Source organism: Symphalangus syndactylus, chromosome 22 (assembly GCF_028878055.3).
Source record: "Symphalangus syndactylus isolate Jambi chromosome 22, NHGRI_mSymSyn1-v2.1_pri, whole genome shotgun sequence".
NCBI classification, from domain to species: Eukaryota; Metazoa; Chordata; class Mammalia; order Primates; family Hylobatidae; genus Symphalangus; species Symphalangus syndactylus.
The window spans coordinates 39290054-39313471 of NC_072444.2; the positions used below are offsets into that span (position 1 = coordinate 39290054).

At 35.7% G+C, this 23418-nt stretch overlaps 1 protein-coding gene across 1 annotated transcript; it reads right to left on the bottom strand.

Annotated features, from left to right (window-relative positions):
* Positions 1–370: 370 nt before the first annotated feature.
* On the bottom strand, positions 371–1276 carry LOC129472054 (olfactory receptor 4K13-like; the record flags this gene model as incomplete). Its single annotated transcript, XM_055261406.1, is given in 1 exon segment — positions 371–1276. A coding segment is annotated over 1 exon segment (906 nt), but the record flags the coding sequence as incomplete, so codon positions are not given.
* Between the last annotated feature and the right edge of the window lie 22142 nt (positions 1277–23418).

Below are 23418 nucleotides of genomic sequence, written 5' to 3' on the forward strand. Positions count from 1 at the left end.
GAAAAAACCAAATCACAGAGAACTTATTTTGTTCAAATTTGCACCAGAGAAACTGATAAAGGTGGGATTTAAATGTATACAAGCCAAACTGTAGATATTATGTGTTTGACCATAAAAGATCACAAAAAGGTGTTTGCTTTTTAACAATTACATCTACGGTTTCCTCATACGGAACTTGAACTGTTAGCTGGTACACAAGTTATAGTGGTTTTTGCCATTAGTTTAATTTTGCCATTTACTTTAATGGCAAAAACCGCAATTACTTTTGCACGAACCTGATACATTAAAAACGAGTTTCTTAAATGTTCAAACAAACAAGAGAGTGTCTCTTCAAAAGTGTCATCTAAAAAGTATGTTTTAAATTTATATGCAGTCTTTTTTTAATGGCTGCCTTTACCTCTTGATTTCTTAATGTATAAATAATAGGATTTAAGAGAGGTGTGAAAATTGTGTAAAACACAGAAAGAATTTTATCTACTGAGTATCTGCTGAAGGGCCATACGTAGATAAAGACACACGGAGCGAAGAACAGAGTCACAACTGTGATGTGAGCTGAGAGAGTGGAGAACGCCTTCGAGGATCGACTGGCAGCACGGTACCTAACTGAGAATATTATGACTCCATAGGAGATAAGCAAGAGGAGGAAGCAGACCAGTGACAGGAGCCCACTGTCAGCAATGACCAGGAACTGTAGGATGTAGGTGTCCTTGCAGGCAAGTTTAATCACAAGGGGAAGGTCACAGAAAAAGCTGTCTATAACATTGGGACCACAGAAGGGCAAATTCAACATGAAAGCCATTTGACTAGATGAGTGCACAAATCCAACTGCATGGGAGGATAACAATAGCCCAGTGAGCACCCGTGGGCTCATTATGGTCATGTAATGGAAGGGTTTGCATATGGCAACATACCTGTCTATTGCCATGGCTACAAGCAACATCATCTCACTCCCACCCAGGAGGTGCATGAAGAACATCTGGGAATAACATCCCCACCATGAGATGGTCTTATGTTTTCAGAGGAAATCTACAATCATCTTAGGGGTAGCAAAAGAAGCCAGGATCATATCAATGCAGGAGTGGTTGGTAAGCAGAAAATACATTGGTATGTGAAGGCATGAATCAAAGGTCACAGTCACCAAGATGAGCAGGTTTCCTAACACAATCCCCACAAAAACCACAGAGAATCCCAAGAAGAATAAAATCTGAAGATTTTGAGATTTGGAAAGTCCTAACAAAATAAATTCAGATACCACTGAATGGTTTGCTCTTTCCATATGGTCAACTTTATCCCATAATGATCAAAATAAGTGAGAATAAGGGGTAGGGAAATGATGCATATTGGAAAGAAATGTTCATGTTGATGTCCACATTTGGTACTCAGTCAAGGCACTTGAACTTACAAGGACCCTTACTTTTGTGGAATTTTGTCAGTCAGTGATTTTACTAATGGCCCAGAGAAGTATACCAAATCGTCAGTAGAATTCAGAATATAAGTTTCTGGAAGACAAAAATAAAAACATTAATAGAACATGAAACCACAAATATATAGGTCGTGAATTAGAATCAGAAGACCTCTACAGGACACCTGGGCAAGCTGCTCACTGGGTGACATAGGACAAATAACTCCTTTTGAGGGCTTTCTTCTTAGTGAAAAAAAAAATTGGACTATATGGTATCAAATGCCTCTTTCTGCTATAAAAATCTCTATGAATAAGATAATGATTCCAGTGAGTTTTATAGTCACAGAACAATATTGAGTTTTACTGATGTGGAAATAATATCAAAAATACATCCAGGATTCTCAAGAACCATGTTTTGAAATGGACTCTGGTAAAGAAATATGAATTAGGTCCTGAGAAACTTACCTTATTTCCTCCATGCTCCATTCTTGCATAAATCCCTCACAGGTCAGTATTAGTAGTAGACACTACACACTTTTGAAGTGCCAAGTATATGTATAGTGTATGTATTATATATAACATGTATATTACATACATTTCATATATTTATATATCATTATTTATATAACTCATTCATTCAACATTTCATGTTATTCACATCAAATACCTCCTCTAGATGGTTAGACAATGTGTACAAACAGCCCACAGTCAAATGTAACTAAATTAATTTCCTTTTCAGCTTGTATTCATTTATTCATTCACCTGGTTATTGCTATTTAGTGGTTAGCTGGTTGGCCTGTGCGTGGTTGTCATAGGTTTCAAAATGACTTAGCTTGATGTAACATTTATGTTGGTAAAAGAAATACAGTTCTTTCAGTGTAATCATCTAAATTTATGACAAAATTTGTTATCAGCCCACGCTTATTACAAACTGGTTCTATTGGTTCAGCTTTTTAAAAAATTAACCTCCATTGCTAATAATTTTAAATTAATCTAGGTTTTTACAAAACACCTTCAGTAAATAAAGTATGTGTAGTCATCTTTTTGTGCTTTTATTACTTACAAGACGGGAAAAAAACTTTCGTGATGGCGTCTTACATGACTCCCAGGAATGGCCTTTTATCTCCTTTTCCTGTATCCCCATCAGTTATCTGCAGTTTACTCTTCCAATCATCAGAAACAGAAAAAAAGAGAGACCACAGTGCTATATGTTTCTTTGAGATAATCCCATAGGAACATTTATCCAACTAGGGATGTATTTTTTTCCCTATGTAAACATATCTGTTGGCCAATTTCCCGCTCTGAGAAACTTAGATTGATGCAAAATATTAAATTGCATCAAATATGTAATTAGAGCCATTCATTTATATGTCTATAAAGGTTATAGCTCCCTTCAGTTTTATGTCTAATGTTTAAGAATTCCTACTAATGCTTCTTTTTGAAAACTAATTTTTGAAGCTGCATTTAAACAGAAAAGAACAATTTTCAAATACATACAAAGCAGTTTATAAATGCTCCAGCATCTGGAATAGTGCATATCAAAAATACTAAGTGAATATCTGTTGAACGAATAAACTATGTAGTGCATATTCAGGATCTAGATTAAGTCAGCTGATTTAATCCACAGAAAAATCCACAAAATTAGGAATTTTAAGAATATTTATTTTTAAACGTCAAATTGAATGTTGAAGTATTTTAAAATCAGAAATAGAACAGCCATTTTTAAAAAGCTGGTTAAAATATGTTTTTTCTTTTAATTATCTTTTTTAAAAAAGTAGTTTATGCCAATGTGAAAAAAGCACATCACAGATAACAGAAAGACTGACTGTGACATTTTAAGAGTTTCTTAGATAACTTTCCAGAAAAATAATACACACTTCAGTATAGTGCATGTGTGTTAGTGTTACAGGTATTAATATTTACATTTATATCATTTTTATTAAGACTAGATCATATATTATATGTATAGTTATTTTTCTTGAGTTTTCAACTTATTACGTTTAAATATGTTTATATTAATAGAAACATAACTTTTTAATAGGTGTATAGAATTCCATTTTGTAGATGTTGCTTAATGTAATCTTCCCACAAATATAGTATATTCTTAGAATAAATTTAACATTACTTATAAAAATTATTTTTCATCATATCACTTTCTTCTTTATAAACCTGTGATAACTACCTTATCAATCCCCAACTTCTCCTGGATATTCACAATCAACTCCTCACCCACCCTAAAAATCCAATATTGTTTTCTAATATTGCAAAAACTCCTCTATTTCACTAAAAACAACCTTGTGGTTTTCTGCATTATTGATACTTTTTTTGTCCTATTCCTGCTTGTTTTCTTCTTTTTAGCTGAACAAGTTCTTCTGTCTATATGTAACCAAATTATTTAGTATATCTCAAGCCTTCTCTCCTAAGTAGTAAAACCTTTTCTAGATATGTAACTCATATCAATCTCCACTATAGCTATGGTTCATTTCACTTACTATGCCACTTAATTACTTTCCAGTTATATCATGTGTATTAATATTCTGAAACAAAAGGAACACTTGAACAAGAGTTATAGAAATTTGTTATAAGCTTAGATCCCTTCCATTTTTCATTCTTCTTTCCTCAAGTTAATTTTAAGTTCCTTGAATACAGACAAATTACTCTTATCTTCCTCATAATACACATTATGTAGGTTGTCAATAGATTTGTCAATAGAGTGTCTGACTGGAAGCAGACAGATATCTAAAAAGAAAAGCTTTGAAAATATTTTGCTGGGAATTATGCAACTAATGATATTTAAATATGGAATAGATGGATTGCATGCCAAATAATCTTTCAACTTTTCAGTCTTTTCTGCAACTTAAACTAATCAATAATTTTCCTATACAGAATAATCAGTTTGTAATTATAAACCCTAGATACACAGATATGCATGCACACTTTCAAAGGGTGTTGAGGAGGCAGGGGGAGACAGACAGAGAAAAGAGAAAATGTTTGCTTTCAAAAGGATCATTTTGATGTTTCTGGCATCCCTCTTTCTACAGAAACAAAGATCCTTAGCTTTCTTTTTACTGTGAAACACTTAAAGTATATTCTAAAATGATTCATGCTACCTAACTTCAAACTATACTACAAGGCTACAGTAACCAAAACAGCATGGTAGTGGTACCAAGACAGACATATAGACAAATGGAATAGAACAGAGGCCTCAGAAATAACACCACACATCTACAACTATCTGATCTTTGACAGCCCTGACAAAAACAAGCAATGGGGAAAGGATTCCCTGTTTCACAAATGGTGCTGGGAAAACTGGCTACCCATATGCAGAAAACTGAAATTGGACCCCTTCTTTACACCTTATACAAAAATTAACTCAAGAGGGAATAAAGATTTAAACATAAGACCTAAAACCATAAAATCCCTAGAAGAAAACCTAGACAATACCATTCAGGACATAGGCATGGGCAAAGACTTCATGACTAAAACACCAAAAGCAATGGCAACAGTAGCCAAAATTGACAAATGGGATCTAATTAAACTAAAGAGCTTCTGCATGGCAAAAAAAAAAAAAAAACTATCATCAGAGTGAACAGGCAACCTACAGAATGGGAGAAAAATTTTGCAATCTATCCATCTGACAAAGGACTGATATCCAGAATCTACAAAGGAAAATAACAAGAAAATCTACCAGAAAAATAACAAACAATCAAAAAGTAGGCAAAAGATATGAACAGTCACTTCTCAAAAGAAGACATTTATGCGCCAACAAACATATGAAAAAAAGCTCACCATCACTGGTCATTAGAGAAATGAAAATCAAAACCACAATGAGATACCATTTCACACCAGTTAGAATGACAATCATTAAAATGTCAGGAAACAACAGATGCTGGAGAGGATGTGGAGAAATAGGAACGCTTTTACACTGTTGGTGGGAGTGTAAATTAGTTCAACCATTGTGGAAGACAGTGTGGTGATTCCTCAAGGATCTAGAACTAGAAACACCATTTGACCCAGCAATCTCATTACTGGGTATATACCGAAAGGATTATAAATCATTCTACCATAAAGACACATGCACATGTATGTTTATTGCAACACTATTCACAATAGCAAAGACTTGGAACCAACCCAAATGCCCATCAATGATAGACTGGATAAAGAAAATGTGGCACATATACAGCATGGAATACTACACAGCCATAAAAAAGGATGAGTTCATGTCCTTTGCAGGGACATGGATGAAGCTGGAAACCATCATTCTCAGAAAACTAACACAGGAACAGAAAACCAAACACTGCATATTCTCACTCATAAGTAGGAGTTGAACAATGAGAACACATGAACACAGGGAGGGGAACATCACACACTGGGGCCTGTCAGGGGTTGGGGGTCTAGGGGGGATAGCATTAGGAGAAATCCCTAACGTAGATGACAGGTTGATGGGTGCAGCAAACCACCGTGGCTTGTGTATACCAGTGTAACAAACCTGCACGTTCTGCACGTGTATCCCAGAACTTAAAGTATAATAAAAAAACTGGGGATAAAGATAATGAACTTTGAAATCAATATTTTAATTCTAATGCATGGACTCATGTGCAGTAACTATAATACAACTGAGTATTAGAAGCTAAAATTTAATTACAGGAGACTATATTCATCAGAATATGAAGAGAAAAAGACAAATTATAATTGAACACCTACTTGCTTTTTGTACAGCTTAAGGAATAAAAAATATGAAGGTAATTTATTATGTTCATTACATTCTAATGTTATTATTTTACTCCCCATAAATAGATGCATGTTCCATCTCATATTAATGTTTTGTGTATGATATGAGGTAGGGAACAAGGAACACTTTTTTTTCAAGTGAATACCTAATTGCTCCCACACAATTTATTTAAAAGGCTGCATTTTTCCCCACTGAATTCCAGTAGCGTTTTGTTCTGTATCAAATGGTTGTATGTATGCTAGTCAACTTCTGGATCGTGTATGCTATTTCAATAATTTTACTTGTATATGCTTACACCATGACCACAATGTCTGTTACTATAAGCTCTTAAAAAGCATTCAAATCTAGTAGCGTAAAACTCCCAGCTTTGTTCTTCTTCTTCAGTGTTGGCTATTTAAAGCCTTTTGCATTTTCACATACGTATTTTTAAATCTTCTTGTGCATTTTCACAAAAAATCCTGCTAAGATCTTTAAGGGAATTGTACTAAATATATAGAGGAATGGTGGGAGAGAATTGGATGTCTGAATAATATTGAGTCTTCTACTTCTTAAATGTAATATATTTCTTATTTTTCTTAAGTTTAAAAATTTTATTCAGCAGTATTTTAAGTTTTCAGTGGAGACATCTTGCATACTGTTATAATTAATTTTACTATATTGATCTTAAATTCAGAAACCTTGAGTTTATTTATTTATTTATTGAGACAGAGTCTCATTCCCCCAGGGTGGAGTGCAGTGGCACCATCTTGGCTCACTGCAATTTCTGCCTCCCGGGTTCAAAGAATTCTCCTGCCTCAGCCTCCAGAGTAGCTGGGACTACAGGAGCACCACTGCACCTGGCTAGTTTTTGTATTTTTTGGTGGAGACGGGGTTTCAGCATGTTGTCCAGGTTGGTCTGGAACTCCTGACCTCAGGTGATCCACCCGCTTTGGCATCCCAAAGTGCTGGGATTACAGGCGTGAGCCATCGTGCTTGGCTACTTTTTAATTTTAATAGAGATTACTTTATTCTTTTGGAATTTTTATTAATCATGTTGTTTCTGCATGAAAATAGTCCTGTTTATTCTTTTCCAATATTTATGCTTATTATTTCTCATTTTTGTATTATGCATTCGCTAGGCCCTCCAATAAAATTTGCATAGAAGTAGTAATAGTGAAGATTGTTTTTCTGGTCTTTATCTTTTTCAATCCTGAATATAACCGACTGACAACTATTGTTACTACCTTTAATCAAATTGTCGAGGTTTCTTTCTATTTCTACATTACTGAAAATTTTGTTTTTTAATTATAAATGAGTGGCTGAATTTTATCAAATTGTTTTGGGGCATCAATTGTTATGACTATATGCAGTTATCCTTTATTCTGTTAACGTGATGAATTACATTAATTTTTCAGACGCTGTCAACTTGGTTATCATACATTTTATATATTTTATTTTTAAAGATTTTCTATAATATTTTCCCCTATATTTTTGTAATTTTTGTATCTTATTAGGTTTCATATCTTTAGTAAACAATATCAATTTTATTCTAGACTAATACAAATATTTTTGAAGTGTTCCTTCTTTCTCTGGATTTGTATTATCTCATTCTTAAATGTTTGGAAAAGGTCATCAACGAAGACAACTGGTTCTTGGGTTTTTTAGAAAGACTATTTAATTTTAATTTTTAACTCTTATTTGAAGTTCTGGGGTACCTGTGCAGGTTAGTTACATAGGTAAACTTGTGTCATGAGGGTTTATTGTACAGATTATTTCATCACCCAGGTATTAAGCCTAGTACCCACTAGTTATTTTTCCTGATCCTCTCCCTCCGCCCAGCTTCCACCCTCTGACAGTCCCCAGTGTGTGATGTTCCCCTCTATGTGTCCATGTGTTCTCATCATTTAGCATTACAGTTTTCATTTCTTTAATAAATACGCAATATCCAATTTTTTCTTCTTTTGTTGGTCATGTAACTGTGCTTTCAAGGAATTGCTTATTTTATCTAAGTTGTCAGCTATTCATGAAAATTTGGCAAAAAGCTAAATAGGTACTTCACAAAGGGGAATATTCAAATGGTTAGTAACAATATGAAAAGATGTTCTACATCATTAAAAATCAGGAAAATGCGAATCATAACCACAATTACTATTGGCAGGTACCCAACCAAAGAGCAAAAATTAAAAAGTCTTGAGAATACCAAAGTCTTTCAAGCATGTGGAACAACTGAAATTCTCCTACATTGCTAGTGGGAGTGTGAAGTGGTGCAATCACATTGGAAACCCAATGGCAGTTTCTAATAGACAAGCCTACCCCATGATTCAGTAATTCCACTCCACGTTATATAATAAGAGAAATGAGTGATTATATTCATAACAAATATCCGACTTTTATAGAAACAAAGTAACTGTTTAAGAGGTAAGTGGATAAAAAAATGGAAGATCACACAACAGCATATCACTCCACATTTAAAAAGAAGAAACTTCTGATATGATATGGATGAATCTCACTGATATTACTATGAGTGAAAAATACAGTCACAAAATAGTACATACTATTTGATTTATATAAAGTTCAAGAAAAGGCAAAACTAATAAATGACGATACAACAGTTAGAGCTACCCATAAAGTTGTGCTGTGCCTCTTTCCTGGTTCTACTGCCTCACACCCCATGTAAAGTTAGTCTGACTTCTATGTCTTGATCTGGGCTGTGTTTACACTGGCAGATACATATATAAAAATAAATGACTTGGAGAGGTGGAGCCAAGATGGCAGAATAGGAACAGCTCTGGTCTCCAGCTCCCAGCCCCAGCGACACAGAAGACTGGTGATTTCTGCATTTCTGCTTGAGGTACCGGTTTCATCTCACTAGGGAGTGCCTAACAGTGGGTGCAGGACAGTCGGTGAAGCGCACTGTGCGCGAGCCAAAGCAGGGCAAGGCATTGCCTCACTCGGGAAGCGCAAGGGGTCAGGGAGTTCCCTTTCCTAGTCAAAGAAAGGGGAAACAGACGGCACCTGGAATATCGGGTCAGTCCCATCCTAATACTGCGCTTTTCCAATGGGCCTGGAAAACAGCACACTAGGAGATTGTGTCCCGCACCTGGCTCGGAGGGTCCTAAGCCCACGGAGTCTCGCTGACTGCTAGCACAGCAGTCTGAGATCAAGCTGCAAGGCCGCAGCGAAGCTGGGGGAGGGGCGCCCGCCATTGCCCAGGCTTGCTTAGGTAAACAAAGCAGCCAGGAAGCTCGAACTGGGTGGAGCCCACCACAGCTCAAGGAGGCCTGCCTGACTCTGTAGGCTCCACCTCTGGGGGCAGGACACAGACAAACAAAAACCCAGCAAGAACCTCCACAGACTTAAATGTCCCTGTCTGACTGACAGCTTTGAAGAGAGTAGTGGTTCTCCCAGCACGCAGCTGGAGATCTGAGAACGGACAGACTGCCTCCTAAAGTGGGTCCCTCACCCCTGAGCAGCCTAACTGGGAGGCACCCCCCCAGTAGGGACAGACTTACACCTCATTCAACTGGGTACTCCTCTGAGACAAAACTTTCAGAAGAACTATCAGACAGCTGAATTTGTGGTCTCACAAAAATCCGCTGTTCTGCAGCCACCGCTGCTGACACCCAGCCAAACAGGGTCTGGAGTGGACCTCTAGTAAACTCCAACAGACCTGCAGCTGAGGGTCCTATCTGGTAGAAGGAAAACTAACAAACAGAAAGGACATGCACACCAAAAATCCATCTGTACATCACCATCATCAAAAACAAAAAGTAGATAAAACCACAAACATGGGGAAAAAGCAGACCAAAAAAACTGGAAACTCTAAAAAACAGAGCACCTCTCCTCCTCCAAAGGAATGCAGTTCCTCACCAGCAACGGAACAAAGCTGGATGGAGGATGACTTTGATGAGTTGAGAGAAGAAGGCTTCAGACGATCAAACTACTCTGAGCTACGAGAGGAAATTCAAAACAATAGCAAAAAAGTTAAAAACTTTGAAAAAAACTTAGAAGACTGGATAACTAGAATAACCAATGGAGAGAAGGGCTTAAAGGAGCTGATGGAGCTGAAAGCCAAGTTTCGAGAACTAAGCGAAGATTGCAGAAGCCTCAGTAGCAGATGCGATCAACGGGAAGAAAGGGTATCACTGATGGAAGATGAAATGAATGAAATGAAGAGAGAAGGAAAGTTTAGAGAAAAAAGAGTAAAAAGAAATGAACAAAGCCTCGAAGAAATTTGGGACTATGTGAAAAGACCAAACCTACGTCTGATTGGTGTACCTGAAAATGATGGGGAGAATGGAACCAAGTTGGAAAACACTCTGCAAGATATTATCCAGGAGAACTTCCCCAATCTAGCAAGGCAGGCCAGCATTCAGATTCAGGAAATACAGAGAACACCACAAAGATACTCCTCGAGAAGGGCAACTCCAAGACACATAATTGTCAGATTCACCAAAGTTGAAATGAAGGAAAAAATGTTAAGGGCAGCCAGAGAGAAAGGTCGGGTTACCCACAAAAGGAAGCCCATCAGACTAACAGCTGATCTCTCAGCAGAAACTCTACAAGCCATAAGAGAGTGGGGGCCGATATTCAACATTCTTAAAGAAAAGAATTTTCAACCCAGAATTTCCTATCCTGCCAAACTAAGCTTCATAAGTGAAGGAGAAATAAAATACTTTACAGACAAGCAAACGCTGAGTGATTTTGTCACCACCAGGCCTGCCCTAAAAGAGCTCCTGAAGGAAGCACTAAACATGGAAAGGAACAACCGGTACCAGCCACTGCAAAAACATGCCAAACTGTAAAGACCATCGAGGCTAGGAAGAAACTATAGCATCTAATGAGCAAAATAACCAACTAACATCATAATGACAGGATCAGATTCACACATAACAATATTAACATTAAGTGTAAATGGGCTAAATGCTCCAATCAAAAGACACAGACTGGCAAACTGGATAAGGAGTCAGGACCCATCCGTGTGCTGTATTCAGGAAACCCATCTCACGTGCAGAGACACACATAGACTCAAAATAAAGGGATGGAGGAAGATCTATCAAGCAACTGGAAAACAAAAAAAGGCAGGGGTTGCAATCCTAGTCTCTGATAAAATAGACTTTAAACCAACAAAGATCAAAAGAGACAAAGAAGGCCATTACATAATGGTAAAGAGATCAATTCAACAAGAAGAGCTAACTATCCTAAATATATATGCACCCAACACAGGAGCACCCAGATTCATAAAGCAAGTCCTCAGTGACCTAAAAAGGGACTTAAACTCCCATACAATAATAATGGGAGATTTTAACACCCCACTGTCAGCATTAGACAGATCAATGAGACAGAAAGTTAACAAGGATATCCAGGAATTGAACTCAGCTCTACATAAAGTGGACCTAATAGACATCTACAGAACTCTCCACCCCAAGTCAACAGAATATACATTTTTTTCAGCACCACACCACACCTATTCCAAAATTGACCACATAGTTGGAAGTAAAGCTCTCCTCAGCAAATGTAAAAGAACAGAAATTATAACAAACTGTCTCTCAGACCACAGTGCAATCAAACTAGAACTCAGGATTAAGAAACTCACTCAAAACCACTAAACTACATGGAAACTGAACGACCTGCTCCTGAATGACTATTGGGTACATAATGAAATGAAGGCAGAAATAAAGATGTTCTTTGAAACCAATGAGAACAAAGACACAACATACCAGAATCTCTGGGACACGTTCAAAGCAGTGTGTAGAGGGAAATTTATAGCACTAAATGCCCACAAGAGAAAGCAGGAAAGATCCAAAATGGACACCCTAACATCACAATTAAAAGAACTAGAAAAGCAAGAGCAAACACATTCAAAAGCTAGCAGAAGGCTAGAAATAACTAAAATCAGAGCAGAACTGAAGGAAATAGAGACACAAAAAACCCTTCAAAAAATTAATGAATCCAGGAGCTGGTTTTTTGAAAAGATCAACAAAATTGATGGACCGCTAGCAAGACTAATAAAGAAGAAAAGAGAGAAGAAACAAATAGATGCAATAAAAAACGAAAAAGGGGATATCACCACCAATCCCACAGAAATACAATCTACCATCAGAGAATACTACAAACACCTCTATGCAAATAAACTAGAAAATGTAGAAGAAATGGATAAATTCCTCGACAAATACACCCTCCCAAGACTAAACCAGGAAGAAGTTGAATCTCTGAATAGACCAATAACAGGTTCTGAAATTGTGGCAATAATCAATAGCTTACCAACCAAAAAGAGTCCAGGACCTGATGGATTCACAGCTGAATTCTACCAGAGGTACAAGGAGGAACTGGTACCATTCCTTCTGAAACTATTCCAATCGATAGAAAAAGAGGGAATCCTCCGTAACACATTTTACAAAGCCAGCATCGTCCTGATACCAAAACCTGGCAGAGACATAACCAAAAAAGAGAATTTCAGACCAATATCCTTGATGAACATTGATGCAAAAATCCTCAATAAAATACTGGCAAACCGAATCCAGCAGCACATCAAAAAGCTTATCCACCATGATCAAGTGGGCTTCATCCCTGGGATGCAAGGCTGGTTCAACATACGCAAATCAATAAATGTAATCCAGCATATAAACAGAACCAAAGACAAAAACCACATGATTATCTCAATAGATGCAGAAAAGGCCTTTGACAAAATTCAACAACCCTTCATGCTAAAAACTCTCAATAAATTAGGTATTGATGGGACGTATCTCAAAATAATAAGAGCTATCTACGACAAACCCACAGCCAATATCATACTGAATGGGAAAAACTGGAAGCATTCCCTCTGAAAACTGGCACAAGGCAGGGATGCCCTCTCCCACTGCTCCTATTCAACATAGTGCTGGAAGTTCTGGCCAGAGCAATCAGGCAGGAGAAGGAAATAAAGGGTATTCAATTAGGAAAAGAGGAAGTCAAATTGTCCCTGTTTGCAAATGATATGATTGTATATCTAGAAAACCCCATTGTCTCAGCCCAAAATCTCCTTAAGCTGATTAGCAACTTCAGCAAAGTCTCAGGATACAAAATTAATGTACAAAAATCACAAGCATTCTTGTACACCAATCACAGACAAACAGAGAGCCAAATCATGAGTGAACTCCCATTCACAATTGCTTCAAAGAGAATAAAATACCTAGGAATCCAACTTACAAGGGATGTGAAGGACCTCTTCAAGGAGAACTACAAACCACTGCTCAATGAAATAAAAGAGGATACAAACAAATGGAAGAACATTCCATGCACATGGGTTGGAAGAATCAATATCGTGAAAATGGCCATACTGCCCAAGGTAATTTATAGATTCAATGCCATCCCCATCAAGCTACCAGTGACTTTCTTCACAGAATTGGAAAAAACTACTTTAAAGTTCATATGGAACCAAAAAAGAGCCCGCATTGCCAAGTCAATCCTAAGCCAAAAGAACAAAGCTGGAGGCATCACGCTACCTAACTTTAAACTATACTACAAGGCTACAGTAACCAAAACAGCATGGTACTGGTACCACAACAGAGACATAGATCAATGGAACAGAACAGAGCCCTCAGAAATGATGCCGCATAGCTACAACTATCTGATCTTTGACAAACCTGACAAAAACAAGCAATGGGGAAAGGATTCCCTATTTAATAAATGGTGCTGGGAAAACTGGCTAGCCATATGTGGAAAGCTGAAACTGGATCCCTTCCTTACACCTTATACAAAAATTAATTCAAGATGGATTAAAGACTTATATGTTAGACCTAAAACCATTAAAATCCTACAAGAAAACCTAGGCAATACCATTCAGGACATAGGCGTGGGCAAGGACTTCATGTCTAAAACACCAAAAGCAATGGCAACAAAAGCCAAAATCGACAAATGGGATCTCATTAAACTAAAGAGCTTCTGCACAGCAAAAGAAACTATCATCAGAGTGAACAGGCAACCTACACAATGGGAGAAAATTTTTGCAACCTACTCATCTGACAAAGGGCTAATATCCAGAATCTACAATGAACTCAAACAAATTTACAAGAAAAAAACAAACAACCCCATCAAAAAGTGGGCAGAGGACATGAACAGACACTTCTCAAAAGAAGACATTTATGAGGCCAAAAAACACATGAAGAAATGCTCCTCATCACTGGCCATCAGAGAAGTGCAAATCAAAACCACAGGGAGATACCATCTCACACCAGTTAGAATGGCCATCATTAAAAAAGCAGGAAACAACAGGTGCTGGAGAGGATGTGGAGAAATAGGAACACTTTTACACTGTTGGTGGGACTGTAAACTAGTTCAACCATTGTGGAAGTCAGTGTGGCGATTCCTCAGGGATCTCGAACTAGAAATACCATTTGACCCAGCCATGCCGTTACTGGGTATATACCCAAAGGACTATAAATCATGCTGCTATAAAGACATATGCACATGTATGTTTATTGCGGCACTATTCACAATAGCAAAGAGTTGGAGCCAACCCAAATGTCCAACAACGATAGACTGGATTAAGAAAATGTGGCACATATACACCATGGAATACTATGCAGCCATAAAAAATGATGAGTTCGTGTCCTTTGTAGGGACATGGATGAAACTGGAAAACATCATTCTCAGTAAACTATCGCAAGGACAAAAAACCAAACACCGCATGTTCTCACTCATAGGTGGGAATTGAACAATGAGAACTCATGGACACAGGAAGGGGAACATCACACTCCGGGGACTGTTGTGGGATGGGGGGAGGGCGGAGGGACAGCATTAGGAGATACACCTAATGCTAAATGACGAGTTAATGGGTGCAGGAAATCAACATGGCACATGGATACATATGTACAATGTGCACATGTACCCTAAAACCCTAAAGTATAAAAAAAAAAAAAAAAAAAACTAGCTGAGAAAAATTAAAGACCAAAACAAATAGAAAAAAATACTGTGGTCAAGGCTCAAAAAAACTATTATTATTAAGATGTCCTCCAATTTGGTTCTTTCTCAAAATTGTTTTGCCTATTCTCAGTCCTTACATTCTAATAAAAATTTTAGAATCAGCTTATCAATTTCTAATGTAGAAAAATAATAAAGCTGAAGGGCTTCCATTAAAAAAAAAAAAAATTTCAAGTTTCATGCAGATTCGTAAAGCTTTCCATATTTTTTAATTTTAAAATAAATTACTTAAGAAAAAAATAAAAAATAAAAATAAATAAATGACTTAACTGTACACATGAAATTTTGAATCTTTGCACACTTTATGTAAAACCATTTTGCACAATTTGTCGTATGTGTGTTACACCTCTTAAGAAATAAACACAAAAATATTTAAGATAGGAATAAATTAAGTACGTTATTTCACATAGTATTTTTAACAATCTGTTATGAAAATTATAATGCCTGAAAAGACAAGGTATTTTATTTGTGTCTGGAATAGTGAAGCAGAATGAAAGCCTTGGATAATAAATATATTGCAGTTACCTAAAGGATCTCTCAGAAGGAATTTTATTTGGGGACACAAAAAGAGATTCAAGCTTTAACTGGCTATATTGAAAAGCGCAAAATTTGTGTAGAAAGGTAAACACAAAGGCCGGGCGCGGTGGCTCACGCTTGTAATCCCAGCACTTTGGGAGGCCGAGGCGGGCAGATCACGAGGTCAGGAGATCGAGACCACGGTGAAATCCCGTCTCTACTAAAAATACAAAAAATTAGCCGGGCGTGGTGGTGGGCGCCTGTAGTCCCAGCTACTCGGAGAGGCTGAGGCAGGAGAATGGCATGAACCCGGGCGGCGGAGCTTGCAGTGAGACAAGATCGCACCACTGCACTCCAGCCTGGGCGATGGAGCGAGACTCCGTCTCAAAAAAAAAAAAGAAAGGTAAACACAACCATATTGATACAGTACAGCAGTTTGTAGGAAATCTTTCAAATATCTCTTCATGTAAGATAAATAAGCATACATTTGAATTATATAACAAACTCAATAGTTTATTTTCAAAAAGAAAAAATAAATCAAAGAGAAGAAAGAAACAATTTTTTCCTTTATATGAGTGGTGGGTTAAGCATGTTGATATTATCATTTATCTGTTGCCCTCTAGATATTTTATAAAAATCATTTGGTATATTTTTAATATTTAATAAAGACAAATTTGTATTGGGAACTGAGATGGTTTTTATCTCCTGATATAAGGAGAGAAAATGAAAACCCATATTTATATCCAGCCACTGTAGGAGAAAAACAGAACTAGGAAATGGAAAATGATTTTATTTCATCAACAACTTTCATAGCCATACTATTTTCTCAAAAGGATCTAAGCTGTGAGTGTATAAGTAATCAATAAATGAAGTTACTAATTCAGAGACAACAACAATAAAATGATTTTGAACACTGTTGACCAGGCTTTTCACTGAAATCACAACGTAATTTGACAAAACAGTTGGCTGTATAGGCCATTTGGTGAAATGATAAATGCAGGTCATCAAACGCAAGAGAAAAAAAATTAGTCAGCTATTATTTGCGATGGGAGAGATCAAACAATTAAAAATAGTAAATTTCATTTATTTTAACCATTAACTATTTTGGCACAGTGCAGTTCCAACACAGCTCCCAAATCCAAGAGGAATTAATTATAATGGAAAATTACAAAGGTAAACAAAGGTATCAGAGGGATGTGACTCTTAGGAATAGTTATTTCCAATATTTCCAATTAAATTGGTACACTTGATTTTCATTTAGATAATATGATTAAAGAAAGAGATTTATGGCCACCAGAGTTTTCTAAGAAATTTTCTATAATGAAGTGAAATATAATACAATTAATCTTCTCTATATTGTGTTCCTAAATTCTTCTTTATTTGGAGCCTTGAAAATTCATTTTTATCTATTTTCTAAATAGATGCCTTTTATATCTGTGTCTGTGCATGGAATTATGGATATATTTTTTCGTTAGTAATGTCTTATTTCTGTGCCTTCTTTATGGCGAAAAGCCACACATGTACCCTAAAACTTAAAGTACAATCAAAAGAAAAAATAAATAAATAAATAAATAAATAAATAAATAAATAAATAAATAAAAGATTCCAAAGAGTCTAACTTCCCAATTCCACGGCCTTTAATTGCTGGGGGAATTCATTTACAAGAAGCAAGGTTTTCTCAGGGTCATTAATTGACACATTTTTCATGTTGTCTTATACAACTTTAAAATAAAAGGAATTTCTCCTTTATGAGAATTGGAACATGAAAAAGAAGACTAAACAAAGTGGGGACAAGTGAAAAAATCCTAAAAGTCACAGTAACTTCTGGTCACAACTTCCAAAGCAAGCAAGAGGTATGGTGGGAAAAAAAACGTTGAAGACATTTTTATGTTTGTATTTTATTAATTTTTTTTCAAATTTTAAAAGTAAAACACTTTCATTACAGAATATTTGTGAAATATCAAGAGATATAGGAAAATTATGAGATGTAATTTTACCTCCAAAGCAAATCACTAAAGCACTTTGATGTGCATGACCCCAATCTATTTTTCTACTGAAAATAAATTATTTTTTCAGTTGTTTAAACATCATTTATATATTGTCTTAAACATTTTTTGCATTTCCTCTGTTGATAATATATTTCAAAGATATATCTGTACTCTCATGTTTATTGAAGCACTATTCACAATAGCCAAGAAATGGAATCAATCTAAGTGTCCATCAACAAGTGAATGGATAAATAAAATGTAGTATATATACACAATGGAATGCTATTCAGCTGTAAAAAAAGAATGCGATTCTGTTATTTGCAGCAACACAGATGAACCTGGTGGACATAATGTTATGTGAAATAAGCCAGGCTCAGAAAAACAAATAGCACACAATCTCATTCATACGTGGAATCTATAAAGTAGAGCTCATAGAAGTGGCAAGTAGTATCGTGGTTGCCAGAGGCTGCGGTGAGGAGAAGTAGGGGAGAGAGGGAGAAGTTGGTCAATGGGCACAAAATTATAGTTAGAAAGAATAAGTTCTGGTGTCCTATTATGTAGTAGGGTGACTATAGCTAATAGCAATGTATTTTATATTTCAGGATAGCTAGAATAAAGGATCTTAAAATTATATACTCACTCTACATTATAGAATTACCACATTTTAAGAATAAGGGTCCAGAATAGGAAGAGTGAGACAGTGAAATACAACAGACAATTGTTATCCAGATCTAGACACAAATATTTATATAAATGTGACATATGATAGGAATAATTTTTTTATCAATAAGGAAAATATTAAGTATATGATGACACCACAAAGGAGTAATACATTCATCTACTAATTCTACTTCTTTATCACCACAAAGAAGTAATAAAGTTACGAAGTGATGGACATGGTAACTACCATGATTGATCATAATACAATGTACACATAATCAAAACATCACACTGCATTCCATAAACTTGTACATTATAGGTCAGTAGTAAATAAACAAAAATTTTAAGATGATAAATGATTTAGAATATATTTCCAATCTATACTATCTGTAGTAGGTTGCCAAATCAATAGTCATCAACCTCAATTTTCAGTGCTGCTGCAACGCTGCCTGTTTTAGGTAGTAGATGATGAATCAGCACAGCCAGTTACCATCACAAACCTCTACTTATTTACAGGTTATTTTTTACAGTTATATATAAAATAAGTGATTCTCTGATTTGAAATCCTTGGTAGCCAAATGCCAACTACATTTTTAGAGACAGGGCTAGAGTCTAATTTTACCTTATAAAATTTCATAGATTTTGAACGTGTAAAAACTAGAATCTGAGTTAAATCCTAGAAGCCAATATACCAGAGATTAGCACTGTTGCTAGTGTGATGAATTTATGGCTCACCCAGATTTTTATGAAGCTTATATGCATATGTGCATAATTTTTCATTAATATGCTATCACAGTGTAAAGCATGACAACATTTTAAAATATAGTAATATATCATAAATTTTTCATATCAACACAGAGATTTCTATTTTTAGATCACTTTACTAAGGATGGGTTTCTGGGGTGCTAGTATTTTCTTATTAAAGACAGTGCTACAATAAGCATTATTGATTATATTTATTTGAAAATTTAGGTTATAAATCCTAGACGTAGAGGTTCTCTGTTCAATTGTTGAAAAACTTTTACATATAAGAAAAAGTGTCGTTTCCTCCAAAAATATTGTGTTGATATATAAAAAAGTAGTAGTAGGATATGAGACTTTTTATAGCCTCATCACAAGTCTTGATCAAAATTGAATTTATATTTTAATATGGTAGATGAAAATTGTGCATTTTGTTATTTTAACTTGCATTTCTTTAATTGTAAATAAGGTTGAATACTTTTGTGTTTAAAGATATTTGTACTTCTTCTGTGGACTGCCAATCCATATAATCTCTTCACTTTTCCATTGCTTCTTTAACCTTTTCTTTCTAAATGCTAAATGTTATTCATAAATTAGTGATAACAGCTCTTTATTTCATGTTTTGAAAATATATTATCATCTCTTTTCTTGTGTTTACTCTTTTTTTACTCTTTCACTTCCATAGTCAAATGCATGTCTTTGTTTCCAGGGATTCTAATTTTATATCTAGAATGTTTTTATCCATTCCATTATCTTAAAATAATATTCAGCCATTTTTCTTTCACTAATATCATAATTTTATTTTTACAGATGTAAATATTTTAGCTCTCCGAAATTTATTTTCATGTGAGATTGGAATCTGACACCGCTCCCCAGGCATTAGCAAATTACCCTGTCATCATAGACTCAATATTTTCCTTACTGATAAAAAAATCTATTCCTATCATACGTCACATTTATATAAATATTTGTGTCTAGATCTGGATAATAATTTTCTGTTGTATTTCACTGTCTCACTCTTCCTATTGTGGACCCTTATTTTTGAAATGTTGTAACTCTATAATGTAGAGTGAGTAGAGCATGAAGGCACATGCTGCTATGTCACATGGCATAGTCACACATCAGAAAGGCAGGATTTATTAGGGAAGCTTATAAGTAAACATTTAGAAAAGCATCTCCTGCTCTTGTCATCTCATGGAGAAGCATGCAGGGGCCAAGTTACTGCTGCGTGCAGCATTGTAATGTGTCCCAGGAAAGCAATCTCATCCGCTAATGACTCTACTTTTTTTAATCAGGAAACTTGAGAGTAAACTTAGAAGAGAGGATTAAATTACGAAGCCCTAGAAGCTAGGCAATATGAATTTTGAAGTCAGCTTCTTTAGGAGAACATGATAAAGCCAACTCTGGTGTTTATTGATACTGTGGACATCTGACATCAGGAAGAGCCTCCTTTCCTAAAGAAGAGCCATGAGCAGCAGCTAAAACATCATAATGCAACCCTCCTGGAGACTAGTGAACCATGCTGTTAGTGTCTCCCAAATGTTGTGGAGTGTTTTCATTGTTATCATGTAGAAAAATTAGAACTTTTCTTACATTTTCAGTTTCATTTGGTTTATTTTTGTATCCTTGAGCCAACATCAAATTGTTTTATTATGTAGTTCAATAGTAGGTCTTGGTACACAACAGCATAAATTCTCCATCTTTTTTGTGTTAGATTGCCTCTGTTTACTTTGCCTTTTGCGTTTCCATATACATGTTAGAATTAACTTGTCAATTTTCAGAAAAAAACTTCTGGAATTCAGGTTGAGATTTTGTTGAATATACAGATGAATTTAGAAATACTTGACATATTTAGATTCCCTAATATTGAGGCATTCTTGCATTCCTACAATGAATGAGAGCTAATAAAATACCAGATATGTAGGGAATCAGTAGGATAATTACGTATAACCCCTTGTTGGGAATTTTGACAACACTTGATTAGTTGAAAATGGCCTACTAATTCTACTTCTTGTAATCTAAGCTTGAAAAAGTATTTGACATGTAAATATATATTGTCTAATTTTTATAATAGCAATTAGCTAATAAAACTAAAATTTTTGTTTGTAGAATGGTGTGACAGGATACCACTCATTCAGTTTTTAATAAATCACACACAAAATACTAAGATGATAACTGAACTTTACTTTTGCCAGTATTCTTTATTTTATTGAAAAATTGTGAAGCAAAGTGATAAAAATACATTTACTAATTCTGAATAGTAGTATGGAGATCTTTATTACATTTTTCTTTGGTTTTTCTGACTCTTTAAAACATTTAAAAATATTTAAATCTACATTGTGTCTTTTCTATTAGTAAGGTCTCTTTGATAGGGCACCATGGCTGACACCTGTAATCCCAACACTTTTGGAGGCCAAGTTGGGAGGCTTTCTTGAAGCCGGAAGTTCAAAACAAGCCTCGGCAACAAAATGAGACACCCTGTCTCTATATGAAAAAAAAAAAATCAGCCAAAAGTGGTGGCGTGCACCTTAGTCCCAGCTACTCTGGAGGCTGAGGTGGGAGGAATGTTGAGCCGAGGATTCCAAGGCTGTAGTGAGCTATGATCACACCTCTGCACTTCAGCCTGGGTGACAGAGTGAGACTCTGTCACAAATAAATAAATAAAAATAAGGTTTCCAGTCAGATATAAACTATTTCATCTTTTTCTGTTTATTTTAGCTCTCACTTAAAAAATATTGTAGTATTAGGTCTTAGCTAGCTTGTTTAAAAAATTTTGGCTACCATTATTTATATTTAAATGGGTATCATTTCACATGGGTCTGCTTTACTCATCTAGAACAACATGGAGGTGTTCCCTGTCAATCCCTTTTTTTAAAAAAAAACCAGAGCTCTACACTTTATAATATCATTATAAATGGTATGGACAGTTTAAGAGATCTGTTTGGACATTAAGCTGCTTGTCAGAGAAAGTAAGTTAAGCGAGGCAGAGGGAAGCCAGCAATAAATGTTCATTATGCTATCTCTGCGTGCTACACTCCCCAGTCTACTAAATTCATGTGCTCATGGGAGGAAATTCAAATATTGGACCCTTCTTTCAATCTCAGGAAAATTGAGGCCACCTCAAATTGCACAAACATAGATTCACATGTTTCAAGGATTCATTCTGTTTATCATCTCTGCTTATCTTACTTTCAGCAGCAACTACAGAAGTGACTCCTAGTATGTTCATGTTCCATATTCCATCTTAACAATTTCATTTTTCTTGACCCTTCTCAATTAAAAAACCATTTGCCTCCTCCTTCACTTGCATGTTCCTCATTATTTTTGAGTGTAGAAAGAGATTTGAAGATGGACAGGCCCTCCTCTTTGCCTATGGAGGACCAATAAATCTGTTCCTCAAATTCTAAAGAGGTGGCAGGAAACTTCCATACCTCCTTACCAACTGGGTTATGCACCTTTCTCAAGATTGATGTAGATATGAGTTACATAGTGATGGCTTCAAATTTATTCCAACATATTGGCAGTTATTCATAATTTTTGCTGAGAAATTACGTCTACTCTTTTTTAATATTGGATTCATTTTTGTTGAATACTTTTGATTCTTTTTTCACATTTCACTGAATTTTAGAAAGCAGTGTTATGTGCATATGTATTTCATTTCTCATATCTCTCAGAATTTAATTTTTATTTTGTTTTAGGTCATATATGCCAACAGACAAACAAATGGAAAAACAAAATCAGTCCATGGTTCCTGAATTTATTTTGTTGGGATTCAAAAATCTCATGAGCTACAGATTTTCTTTATCTTATTTTTTCCATTCTCTACATATCCATAATAAAGTAACCTAATCATTACCTTTGTAGTGAAACTGGATCCTCAATTGCATTCTCCCATGTACTTCCTATGGCCAATCTGTCTTTTATTGATATGCCCCTGGCCTTCTTTGCTACTCCTAAGATAATTGATAATGTAATTAGTGACCATCTCCTACGAAGGTTGCATGACATAGAGATTTTTCCTTCACTTTTTAAGTGGAAGTGAGATGATTTTACTCCTTTTTTATTATTATTTTTATACTTTAGGTTTTAGGATACATGTGCACAATGTGCAGGTTTGTTACATATGTATCCGTGTGCCTTGTTGGTTTGCTGCACCCATTAACTCATCATTTAGCATTAGGTATATCTCCTAATGCTGTCCCTCCCCCCTCCCCCCACCCCACAGCAGTCCTCAGAGTGTGATGTTCCCCTTCCTGTGTCCATGAGTTCTCATTGTTCAATTCCCACCTATGAGTGAGAACATGTGGTGTTTGGTTTTTTGTCCTTGCGATAGTTTACTGAGAATGATGATTTCCAGTTTCATCCATGTCCCTACAAAGGACATGAACTCATCATTTTTTATGGCTGCATAGTATTCCATGGTGTGTGTGTGCCACATT